At 66.3% G+C, this 12,099-nt stretch overlaps 1 protein-coding gene across 2 annotated transcripts; it reads left to right on the forward strand.

Annotated features, from left to right (window-relative positions):
- Positions 1-2,060: 2,060 nt before the first annotated feature.
- RGS19 (regulator of G protein signaling 19) lies at positions 2,061-10,140 on the forward strand. 2 transcript variants are annotated; one of them, XM_075166761.1, is made up of 6 exons: positions 2,061-2,140; positions 5,229-5,371; positions 5,547-5,683; positions 7,948-8,022; positions 8,974-9,208; positions 9,839-10,140. In XM_075166761.1, exons 3-6 carry the CDS (start codon positions 5,583-5,585, stop codon positions 10,025-10,027), a joined length of 600 nt encoding a protein of 199 aa, XP_075022862.1. In that variant the 5' UTR covers positions 2,061-2,140; positions 5,229-5,371; positions 5,547-5,582; the 3' UTR covers positions 10,028-10,140. The 2 variants fall into 2 exon arrangements, with proteins under 2 accessions (XP_075022862.1, XP_075022861.1); XM_075166760.1 differs by lacking the exon at positions 2,061-2,140 and adding an exon at positions 2,211-2,355.
- The last annotated feature ends 1,959 nt before the right edge of the window (positions 10,141-12,099 follow it).

The raw sequence follows: 12,099 nt of genomic DNA on the forward strand, positions 1-12,099 counted from the left end.
CCCCGTGCCCGCAGAGTGGGGGGGCTTGAGCCTCACCTCTGTAGTCTTTTTCTAATAGATTGCTAAAGGCGGGGGGAAAGCCGGGTCTAAAAATAGCTCCTAAAACTTCCTGTGCCGCTGGCAGGTGGCTGGGGCAGGCTGCGGGGGCGGCGGCAGCTGTGGGGCTCGGCAGCGGCGCCTGCCCGTGGGGTAACCCCGGCAGAGGGGGGCCCGGGGGGTGCCAGCCCCCCACCGCCCGCTGGGGCTGCCTGCGGGGCTGGCCTGTGGCTGGTTGCACTCGGTGGCCCGTTTCAGCCAAATTTGGCAGAGGTCGGAGGTGCTGGGTCCCTCCGGGAGAAAGGCAGGGAGGAGGCGGGGAAGCTGCAGGCGGGGCTGAGCCTTTATTAGACACTGGAGAATCCAGCGGCAGCGTGCAGGCGGCCCGGGCTGCCGGGCTCTGCTTGCACTGAGCCAGCGTGCCCGGTCCCGCAGGTGACGGGCGTTTCGCAGCTCCTCCGAGGCACGGAGAGGGGCCGGATCCGGCGCTGCTCCCCGCCGAGGCATCGCTGGCGTGCGGCCGGGCTCCGCCGTGCCAGCAGCGTGGCCGGGGATGGTCTCCCCGCCAGTACCGGGGGGGTTTGTGCATCGCCCCCGGCCGAGCGATCCCCGGGGGGGTCTGTGATGAGCAGCAAAGCTGCCCTCGTGGTTTTGACCCATAAAATATGAAGGGAAGGTCCCCGCTGGGGCAGAGAGCTCACATTGTGGCTGGAGGCAGCCGGAGAATAAAAATACCCTCGGTGCCCGTGGGTGCCCCAAGGCCAGCGAGCTGGGGGAGCTCGGGGCTCCCCTGTGGGAGCGCGGCCGCATCCCGGCATCCCCTGGCTCTCGGAGCTGGCCCTGCCCGGCAGCGGCAGAGAGAATCCTGGAAATCCGTCTGGAAAATAAATGAGGTTCAGGTGACCCGAGAAACAGAGCGGTGCTGGGCGCTGCGAGGACGGCAGCGTGGCGGGGTGGGCGCCGGCAGAAAAAGGAGCTGCCGAAGCTGAGAGTGACTTTTGGGTGCCGGAGGGGTTTCCATCGGACGGGGTGGGGTTGGGGACAGCGGTGGTGTGACCGTGTTGCCTTCTGGGTGCCGGGGTATGCGGTGTGGGGAAGAGAGGAGGAAACAGCTCGGCCTCCCCGGGGAAGCCGAGAGAAGCGGCTGCGCCAAGCGGGGCGCTGGGCCGGGCTGATAACGGGCACGTGCCGCAGCCGGGTGCCTGGCCCAGCCCCGCGGCCCCGGGGGAGCGTGCAGGGGATGCCAACATCCCCCTCTCCCTCTTTCTCCCCTTTTCTCCCTTTTCCACCTGCGGCGAGTCCCCGCGAGCGAGGGGGCAGCTGCCAGCAGAGACCACAAACCAGTTTCGGTCACTGGTGCGGTGCCAGGGCCGGAGCCCTCTCCGCCCGCAGCGGTGCCGAGGGCAAATTTAATCAAGGAAACGGAGGTTGGGCGTCTGATTTCTCTCTCTCTCCTCTTTCTTTTTTTTTCCTGAAGAGGAAAAAAAACAAACAACTTTGTTTGTGAGTCACTCTTGGCCGAGGGAGCCGGGCTTCGCTCTGCGTGGCAGGCAGGCTGGCACATCCCCGCGTCGCAGGGACGATGCTGCCGGGAGGCACGGCGGCAGGCTCTGACTCAGCCCACCCTCGGGGACCGGCCACCTTCCCTCGCCCTCCTCCTGCCGGTGTCCTCGCCCTGCGGGCAGCGCCGGAGCCCCGGGGACACCTGGGGTGGCAGAAAGCACCGTCCCTTGGAAGCGGCCCTGGCCGGGTGCCGGGCACCACTTCGGAACGTATCCTGCCCATCGCTCCTCAGGGGAGCTGCGCTGGCCGATTCCTTGGCCACGGGGCTGTTCCAGCGCCGGTGTGCCCAGGCTATCTCCGAGATGCCCAGCTGTAGCCGGCACTGCAGCGGGTGCCCGTCCCGGCCGGGGAGCCCTGGCTCGGCTGCTCTCGCGCCTGCGGCGGCTGCCGGATCCATCCGAGGGGTGGGAAGCAGGAGCACGACCCAGCTCGGCCGCCGGCGGGGCTCGCTCTGCCCCGCTCCCACCTCGCCGGGGCGGCCGGCCCCGCGGCGGAACGGCGAGGAGAGCAGCCGGGCCCCGCCGGGGCTTTCCCAAAAAAGGTCTGAACTCTTCGGTTGAGTTTGCCACTTCCCTTACCACTCCCTTTCCTGTGAGAGGATGTGTTCGGCCGCTTTTCTTTTCTCTTTCTCTCTTCTTTTCTCTCCCGCCTCCCTGCCCTCAGACCCGGCGGTCCTGGCGATGCCGCGCACCCCCTGAGCCAGCCGGGGTCACCCTGGCTGGCGCCCGCCGCCACCGCGCGATGGCCAGGCTGCAGGTACGGACGCGCCGCCGGCGGCTCCCCCCGTGTCCCCCCAGGTCCTCCCACCAGCCACGGCACGGGGTCGGGTGGGCACGCCGGGGGCTCGGCGCCGGGGGTGCCCCTGCACCGGGTTGGGCGCTGGTTTGTGCCCCACTTTGCAGAGGCGGGGGTGGCCGGAGGGGGATGCCACGCTGCTCAGGGCATCGTCCCCCGCCAGGGCACTCAGGGAGCGTGCAGTGCACGGAGGGGTGTCATCCCCGTGGCTAGTGTCTGCCATCGCCTTGGCTTTGCCCATGCGGGCACCGCGATGCCACGCTCCTGCTGGAGCTGGCACAGGGTGATTTTGGCAACTGCTTCGCCCGGGGTGAGCAGGGCACAGGGCGCTTCGCGTGCGGCTGCGCGGGACGGGGCTGACCTGGCGTCCCGGCAAGGAGCAGCCCAGTGGAAGGGGAGGTTTCCCTTCGAAAGTGATTTTGGGGAGCGCTCGTCTCGTCTGGTTGCGTGGGGGGTCCCCTCTCTGTTCGGGGAGAGGACGGGGCGGTGCCAGGCTTGGCGGGGACGTCACAGGCGCGTGAGCTGGCACGGCCCGGGGACGCCCAGCACACGGGGACTCCCAGGCCGGGTGCTGCAGCCACCGGGCACTGGGCAGCGACAGCGAGGACTCACGGGGGGTTCGGGGAGCTCACGGGGTTCAGGCGAGGGTGGCTTTTGGGGCGTCTCTTCTCTCTGCTGGGGAAACGTCCCCTTTTTGTCAGCCTTCCTCTTTTCGCAGCCTCGCACGCGCGCCCTCGCCTTCCCTCCGGCGCTCGTAGGCTCTGCCGCCCGCCGGGACTTCCTTACCCGCCAGCCCCGCAGCGGTGCCCGGCCCCGGGGCAGCCGGAAACGGCCCCACGGCACGCGGCCCCCGCCGGCGTGGTGGGGTGGGGAGCTACGGGGGCGTTAAGGGGTGCACAGGGCAGGGAAACCGGCCCTGCAAATCCAGAGCACACCGGCAGTGTCTTCTGGTGCAAAGCCAGAGCACAGCAGCATTGCTTTTCGGTGCCGTGGGCCAGGGGGGTGTTTGCAGCCCCACGCCTCCCTTCTCCTCCGCGTCCCCCTCGGCGCAGCCCACGCAGCTGGGATGGCCCCGCATGGGTGCCTGGGATGGGCAGTGAGCTGATCCTGCCTCCTGGCCGGGTGCTGGGTGCACCCTGCAGGCATGGGGATGGGATGCTCCTTGCTGGGGGATGCCGCTCCGTCCCGCTGCCTCTCCGGGGCGTTTCGGCTCAGCCCCTTGCGGGTCTGCTCTGGCCGAGGTGGAGCACCAGCTGCAGCAGTGAAGTGCTTGGGAGCACCATGGCACACGCTGTCCCCAGGTCCCTGTCCCTTGGCCACCCTCCCTCCGCCTTCTCCGCACACCGGGGCCGCGGCAGAGCCGGGGCGGGCTGGGAGGAGGCAGGGTTTTCCCAGCCTTCAGGTTTTCCTCCTGCTCGCCCCATTCCCACAGCCTCGTCACCGCTTGCTGTAATTAGTGCCGCAGCCCCGCCGGGAGCCGTGCCCGGAGCCCGGCTCCCCCCGCCCCGCCATGGGGCTGCAGCCCCCCAGCAGCGCCGGGCACGGCAGCGTGGCCGTGGCACCGCGGGGCGAGTGGGCTCGGCAGCGGGATGTCACCGTGGGTGGGCAGGGGGAAGAGCGGCCGCCGGGAGTGGAAGACGGTCGGTCTGGGGGAAGCAAAGGAAGGGGAAAGAAGAAGGGGGGTTAAATGGACCTGAGGGCAGCGCGGTGCAAGAGGCAGCGGAGCCTGCTGCTGAGCCGGGTGACAAGGTCACAGCCATCCTGCCAGCACTCGGGGCTATAAATAGGGATAATTGGGAGCGAAACGCAGACTTTCTCCTTTTTCGTTCCTGCGGGAGCGATGGGAGCCAGCGGGAGGGTTTGCAAGGGCCCAGGCGAGGAGCTCACGGAAAGCGCTGCTGGGCGATGGCCATGCTGGGGACGGGGGGGCTGCACCCACGGGGGCAGCCATGGGCTCGGGGGGGGCTCTGGGGACAGCCCAGTCCCCAGCTGGGACCCGCACCCCGGCTCCGTCCTCCTCCTGAGTCCGCGGCAGGACTCAGACCCGAGGTGATGAGACCTGGGGCAGCTCGAGACAGGGATGCTGGGGCTGAGGCGGCCGGGGGCTCTCCCTGCCCGCAGCCCCCCACTCCCGTTCCTTCCTTCTGGCAGAGGAAGGACCGTGATTGCTGCCCGCCGCCCTCGGCGGGGCACAGGGGGGCAGAGCCGGCCGTGACCACATCCTCGCTGTGCGGAGCCCCGGCACCGCTCCTGCCCAGGAGCATCCCTGCTCCAGGCGGGGCCGGTGGGGCAGGCAGGCAGGCAGGGACAGGCAGGCCTGCCCGCGCGGGGGGACCGTCCTGCAGCAGTGGTGCAGAGCGCTGGGCTCGGCCAACACTTGGCACGGGGCAAGTTTTGGTTTAGTGCCGGGAGCTGTGAAAAAGCTCCCCCCCCACACCCCATTTCCTTCCACTCACATGATGCCGTGGAGCGGCTCCGACTTCCCCATCCCAGGCCCAAACACGCCGGGGGGGTCCGGCCGCGCTTCCCCACGGCACGGGGCACGGCCAGGGGCACGCGAGGCCGGTGCTGAGCCCCACGCCCTGCCCGGCCCCGACAAAGCGTGGGAGGGGGTCCCAGGCGAAGCGTGGGGCTGGCAGAGCATCTGCCCGTGTTTCCCCTCCTCCTTTCCTTCTCACTTCCTTTTCTTGCACCCTTTCTGTTTGCCCGCCGTGCCCCAGCCCGCTGCCTGAGAAGGGCTTTCCCCGGCGTGGAGCAGCCCCCCTCGGAGCTGCTCGAAGGCGGGGGGTCCCTCTGCGAAGGTAACGCGGTGCCGCTCCTCTCCCTCCCCGCAGGCTCCGTCCAGGAGGCGGCAGGGACGTTAGCCGGGGGGTGTCGGCGGCACGGCTCACCCGCGCGCTGGGAGGAGCGGAGAGCAGCAGAAGAGCCCCCGAAGCACGACCCAACCCCGTCCACCGTGTATGAGGCTGGGACGCAGGTGAGGTGGTGACCATCTCGGGGCTGGCTGGTGGCCGGGACGGCAAGTGGGAGCCAAAACTAAATCCCAGCAAGTCACTGCGTGGGGGTCCCTCCTTTACCTCCGGGTGCTTGCACATGGTGGGAGGTAATCACCGGCAGCTCGCTCACCCGCTCCCTGCCCTCCTCCCTTTCAGTACGCAGGACCCGCGTCCGCAGAGACACCCCTTCCGATGTCCCGGCATGAGACTTCTCCGACAACGGTGCAACCCGCCAGCAACCACCGCCCCAACGCCTGCTGCTTCTGCTGGTGCTGCTGCTGCAGTTGCTCATGGTACGTCCCACCGCCCGCCCCGGCCCGAGGCTCCCGCCCGCCTCCTCGTCCGCTCTCCGAGGGTCCCGTAAGGAGGGGAGATGGGAGGGTCGCCCAGGTGTTGCTGGTCCTCCGTGCTTCGTGCGGCACCAAGCACTTGGACACGGCTGCTGCCCAAGCAGGCGCCTGGGTTCGAGGGAGAGGGGCTCCTGCGGCAGCCCCCACCCCTGGGTGCTCCGCAGCCCTTCGGTGCAGATCCCGGCACCCACGCAGCACCACGAGCCTCTGGGCTGCTTCTGTGCTTGCGTTGGGTTGGGGTTCAAAAGCCGAATGGTGCCGCGGTTAGCAACGGGCAGATGGGCATCAGTGGTGCCGCGACGCGTTGCTCTCCTCTGCACGGAGCCTAGCGAGCTCGCGAGCCCGAGCCGAGCCCCGGTGCACCGTGACTCCTGCCTGACGGCCAAATCTTTTAAAATATATGGAGCAGAAAGCGGCACCGGGAAACCCCCCCCGGCGCTGGGCTAACGGCTCTCCTGGGGCTGGACGTCCCCGGCCGGGCTGCGCGGGGGAAGCTGTGGGCAGCACCGGTGGCACAGCCCGGTGCTCGGCCGAGCTGCCCAACCTCCGCCTCCCCAACCCGCCCTCCCCGGGCACCCCGCTGCGCCCGGGCAGGGCGACGAGGCCGGGCAGCAGGACCCCTGGGTGCAGCGCTGTGCAGGCAGGAGGATTTTGCTGCCTGTTTCCGGCAGGTCAGGGCAGGAGGAGAGCTGGGTTTCCCTGCCCAGCGTCACGGCTGCCTTCTCACAGCTGCAGTGCCCTGCCCGAGGTGGATGGCCCTCATCCGAGGGAGCCCTCCCGGGCAGCTCTGCCTTGGAGCAGTGGGTGCAGAGTCCGGCCCTGGCCGCCCAGCACTGCCCAAAGCCAAGGACGTAACCAGCCGCTTGCCTGTGGCTGCATCTCCCGTCCTCTCCGAGGATCCCCAGTTCCGTATTCTCTGGAGAACGCAGTTTGAAGAGCCCATCTGTTCTTCTCCATCCTCAGCATCAGCCCACTCTGAGGTTGCTGATGGCTTTGGGCTTTGCAGCAGCTTTGGGCTTTATGGCCACCGGCAGCGCTGAGCTTGGAGGAGCAACAAACCCTGGAGCTGAGCCCTGTGCAAAGCCACGGTGCATCCCTGGCACTGATGCATCAGCCCCGTGCAAACCCCCGCTGTGTCCTTGGGGCCCCGTCTCGCTGATCCCCTCTCGTTTCCTCGCATTTGCAAGGCAGCGAGTGGGGTGAGCGGCTCTCCTCGCAGCCTGCCCAACAGCTCCCTCCCGGGCGCTGCCCCGGGCTCGTGGCATTTGGCTGTGGCAGGGTGACCCTTCCCTCTGTCCCTCCTCTGTCTCTGCAAGGGATGGGACAGAAATCCCTCCTGTACCCTGGAGCAAGCAGTGCCAACCATTTTGGGGCTCCGGGGTGCCGGGCAGTGAGCCCCGGGGGCGGCGTGGGCAGGGACGTGCCCGTAGCTTCGCCCACCCCAGCCGCCCGCGCTGCCGGGGAGAAGTTTGCACATTTAATGGTGTGCGAGCGGCGAGGGACGGTGTTGCAAGCAGGAAGCGCTGCGGTCGGCCTCGAGGGCCGAAGGGAAGTTGGCTGGAGGCTGCTCTCCCCTGGTGCCGCCGGCACCCCCGGGGGCGAGGGACGGGGGGACAGGGGACGCGGCACCCCCGAGCCCCGGCACCTCCATTCCGCGCTCAGGTGGGGTGCAGGGTCCGGCCCTTCGCGTTTCTCCACCTACCCCGGCACCGGCGTCCTGGGCAAGCTGGGGCCGTCACCGGCCGGAGACGGTGATAACCGGGTGCGGGGTCCGAGCGCACCGCGGTGCTGAGCTCCGGCGGCCGCAGCCCTGGGCCCTGCAGCCTATTTATTTATTTATTGGTGTTTAATCGTGGCGGTTCACAACGGCTTTGCCGTGGGCTGAGCCGGCACTGACCTCTGCCGGCTGCTGCTGCCCGGCCCTGCGGCCGCTCCGGCTCGGCCCTGGCACACGTCCCGGGCGCTGGAGCGGGGCCGGGGCCGGAGCGCAGGAAACACCCTTGCACGATGACGGCAAAGTTGCACAAGGGAGCCGGGGTGCCACCGGGGCAGCGGGTGCCGGCGCGGGCTGGGTGCCCAGGGAGGAGTTGGTTGGGGGGGTGCTGGTGCCCGCGGAGGAGATTCGGTGGCCATGGCCAGTCAGGGGGTCAAGATGGGGGTTGGGTGCGTCCCCAACGCCCCTGACTACCTTTCTGTCTCCCTGTTAGGAACGAGGACCGGGAGCGAGCGTGGAGGGCGTCCCGGGAGACCAAACTGGAGACCATCCCAAACTGTGAAGCGTGGTGAGTGCAGGGGCAGCGCTGCGGGGGGGGTGAGCCAGGGGGACCGGCACGGCACGGCACAGCACGGCACGGCACCCACTGCCACCCTCCGTGGCACCCAGCCCTGCATCCTGCCCGCTGGTGCACCCAGGATCAGGGTGCCAGGACTCAGGGGTTCCTGGTGCTGCTTCCAGCAGCACGTCCCTGGTTCCCTCTGAGAAACGGGGAGCCCGGAGCCACAGGCTGCAGCCCCCTGCGATTCTGGCCCTTGGGCCCCTTGCAAAGGGAAACTGAGGCACACAAGGACTTCGGCAGCTTTCAGGCCATGTCCCAGAGCTTCCTCCCGCAGGCACCCTGCTCTGGGGATGCCTTGCACCGAGCACCCGCTCCCTGCGGGACAGGTACGACCCCCTGCCTGCAGCCCAGCTGTGGGTGCTCTCTGCAGCACCTGGTGCAGCAGGGTTAGAGGTCAGACATGCTAATTAGCCACTGATAATGATTGCTCCTGCCTGCTTTAGCAGGTAATGAGTGTTTCCTGGGGAGCAGCCTCCCTCGCTCCCTCCCCAGCCGTCAGGGATGATGGACCGGTCCGTCCCTCCCCGGCCGGGGCAGCTCAGAGCTGCTGCTCTGCAAGGGAAGGGCTTTTGCTCCCTTTTGGGTTCGTGCAAAGCCAGCACCAAAATACGTCTCAGCTTGGAAAATTCAGCTGAAAGCAAGGCCACGCTCCAGCCCGGCCAAGCGGAGCCGGGACAGACCCCGTGAGTGACCTCCGAAAGCTTCCGTAATAACCAGAGCCCACGCAGGAACAGCCTCGGCGTGAGCACGGGGGATGCGTTCGGGCACGGTCCCTCCGGGACGGGACCGGGGATGAGCACGGCCGAGCCACGTGGGGAGGGACACGGCGGGGAGCCCGCAGCCCTCCCCGGCTGGCTGTAACGCTGTCCCCTTGCCTTCCCCGCCGGGACCCGGCAGCACCAAACCCACGCCGGAGGAGGTGCGGGGCTGGGCACAGTCCTTCGACAAGCTGATGAAGAGCCCGGCGGGTCGCAACGTCTTCCGGGAGTTCTTGCGGACTGAGTACAGCGAGGAGAACATGCTCTTCTGGCTAGCGTGCGAGGAGCTCAAAAACGAGTGCAACAAGCACACCATCGACGAGAAGGCCAGGATGATCTACGAGGACTACATCTCCATCCTCTCGCCCAAGGAGGTACGGGGCAGAGCCCCTCCTGCGGCTCTCGGGGGGTGGCTCAGGCTAAAATGGGGCTGGGGGGGTGTTTTTTAGGGAAAGGGCTCTGTCCCGGCTGCTGCTGCAACCCTGCGGCAATTTGGGGATGGGGTGGGTGGGTGGGGATGAGTTTGGCAGGATAACGGGCTTGCTTTATGCTTGTGGATGGCGGTGGGGAGGGCACCCCCGGCCCCCCAAAACCCCTGGGACGCAGCCGGCAGCGGGACCACGGGCCGGGTTGTGCTGCAGGGCCGAAACCTCACGAGGGCACCAACGGGCTGAGATGCTGCGTCCCAGCTCACAGCATCCCCAGAGTGGGGGCACCCAGGGAGGGAGCACCCCGACCCACCTCCCCGTGCCCAGCAAGGGGACACGGGGAGGACCCAGAGACCTCCCGGCTCCTCCCTGAAACTCTCTCCAAAACTCCCTGGCTCCAGTGCAAATACACTCCGGGGTGGAGCACAGCGCGGTCTCCCCACGGCTGCCCAGGTGCCACATCGATACCCAATTTCCCACGAGAGCTTGCACAGGGGTGCAGGGGTGGGTGCCGGGGCTGGGGGCTTGTCACTGGGGGGTCCTTCAACCCCCCCCGTTTCTCTCCCTGCCGCCCAGGTGAGCCTGGACTCGCGGGTGCGGGAGGTCATCAACCGGAAGATGCAGGAGCCGTCCTCGCACACCTTCGACGACGCGCAGCTCCAGATCTACACGCTCATGCACAGAGACTCCTACCCTCGCTTCCTGAACTCTGCCATATACAAATCGCTGCTCCAGAGCGTCTCCCGCTCCTCCTCGGAGTCCTAAGGGCGCCTGCCAGTCACGGGGACGCCAGCGGGGACACGGCGGCCGGGGGGGGCCTCGGTGCCTCCTCCCCTCTGCCGCCCTCCCTGCCAGCCCCCCAAGTTTTTAGCTTTTTACCTATGAACCATCACCCCGGTTTCTGGGCCACCTTCCAGGACTGTCCCCGGGGCTGGTGCCACTGCGGCAGCACAGCCCGGGCCGGCTCGTACTACTGAACCCCTGCCCCGTCCCCGCCGCTGGCCGGAGCGAGCCGGGGAAGCTCGCGGGAGCGCGGGAGAGCACCCGGGGCCCGGCTCCCCCTCCCCGGCTCCACCCGCACCCCGTTTTGAAGAGGTCACTTTATCCCCTAATCGTCACACGTGGGGACACAGCACGTCCCCATTTCCCACCTGAGACCCAGTTGGGGACTGGGTTGGGGTTTTTTTTTGGGGTGGGGGGGAGGTCAATTGTTGTTGGTTTCTTTTTTTTTTTTTTTAACTTTTTATTTTAAATGCTTTTTTTTTGTTGGCTTTTACTGGGGGACTTGAGGGGCGGGGGGGGGGTTTGACAAGCGTCTCTGTACATATAAAAACTTGTCAGGTTTACATTGCTCCGACTGTTTGCAGTGGCCTGCGGGGCGGGGGGCAGCGCTGCAGCCCCCGTTTGCATTCCCGGCGGATTTGATCCCCGTGCCGGGGCCAGATGGAGGCAGAGGGCAGGCAGCACCCGGGGGCCATGGCCCCCCATCTCCAAAGCTGCCTAAGGGGCGCTGGAGGGGCCAGACGGGACCCCAGCAGCGGTGGTGCCATGAGGAGGCACTTGGAGGGTGGGCAGGGGTTGCCCAGCAGCTGCCCCCTCTGCCAGCCCCCGTTCCGGAGTGCCCGGTCCCCATCGCACGGCACCGGTCCAGCCCTGGGGCACCACATCCTTGTCACTCCAAACTCAGAGCATCCTGCATCCTCCGTTCACAGACCTCAGTGAAGGGAAAAACGCTTGTGGGCCGTGCAGGTATTATTTGCCCTCCTGAGAAACCCCCAGGCTCCGGGACCCCTGAAAGCGCCGGCTCCCGGCTGGCCCACGCCTGCCCCGCGAGCGGGGAGAAGCCCAGGGGTCTGCCCGCGTCCCTCGGGAGCAGCCTGGCACCAAGCAGCGCCCAGGCCGGGCTCCACGCAGGATGGGAGATGTCGCAGGGAAGATATATACTATCTGTGTATTTTGGTATGGCACGAGGAATGGTTTACTGGAGCCCCTGCGCCCAGAATTCTGCCAGCAGCCCCTGCCCTCCACGCTGAAACGAAGCCAACGCTGGGATCCCGTCGCCCACCTCGGCCCTGCTGCAGAAGACCAACGCTAGTCTTTGCTTTTCCTGACCCAGAACAGCCTGTGGTTTCCTATTTATCTACCCCTTTCCCTCCTTCTCTCTCCATCCCTTTCAAAGAAAAAAGAAGGAGCACTGGTTCTTTTTACTGAAAATATTTTTTAAACAAACAAAAAAAATTCTCTTGGCTTTTTTTTTTTTGCTTGTTTCCTTCCTAGTGGCATGACTGCGTGGAAACTCATGTCAGTAAATTTAGTTTTGTTTGCCAAGCTGGAAATACAGTTCAAGAAAATGTATTTTTGAGAGAGACCAGAGAGAGTTCATTTGTTCAGGAATGTCGGTATTGTTATTATTTGGTTGTTATTGGCAGGTTTTCCCTCACGAGTGCCGAGCCTGCACCGCTACAGCCCCGCCGCATCTCCACCCCGTGCTGGGGCGGTTTTAGTGCTTGGTTTGCTCTGTGAGTAAAGGAAATATCTCATGTGGCCTTAGCTCGAGGTTTGGGAGCTGAGCATCCCTGAAGCCACTCAGGAGCACGGCAGGCGGGTCAGTGCCTCTCTGCCACCAGTTAATCTAGTCTCTTGCTCCCAATCCCAGCACTTTTAAACACCTTATAAGTGAATCTTTACTTCTGAGAAACCTCCTTACCCAGTGGCTTTCCCCTCACTAGCTCTCCTTGGTGTTATTCCAGAAAATGGCACAAGAAATGGCCCTGAGACATGGTACTTCCCCCTTGGTTTGAGGGGCTCCTTCTGCCTGGGACTCTCCATACCCAATT

Source organism: Calonectris borealis, chromosome 17 (genome assembly GCF_964195595.1).
Source record: "Calonectris borealis chromosome 17, bCalBor7.hap1.2, whole genome shotgun sequence".
Classification (NCBI taxonomy): Eukaryota; Metazoa; Chordata; class Aves; order Procellariiformes; family Procellariidae; genus Calonectris; species Calonectris borealis.

Bases quoted from the DNA above. Each gene is read 5' to 3' on its own strand.
- RGS19 (XM_075166761.1), top strand. From the start codon at position 5,583: ATGTCCCGGCATGAGACTTCTCCGACAACGGTGCAACCCGCCAGCAAC. The intron at 5,684-7,947 runs GTACGTCCCACC...TCTCCCTGTTAG, and splicing joins TGCTGCTGCAGTTGCTCATG to GAACGAGGACCGGGAGCGAG. The intron at 9,209-9,838 runs GTACGGGGCAGA...CCTGCCGCCCAG, and splicing joins CCATCCTCTCGCCCAAGGAG to GTGAGCCTGGACTCGCGGGT.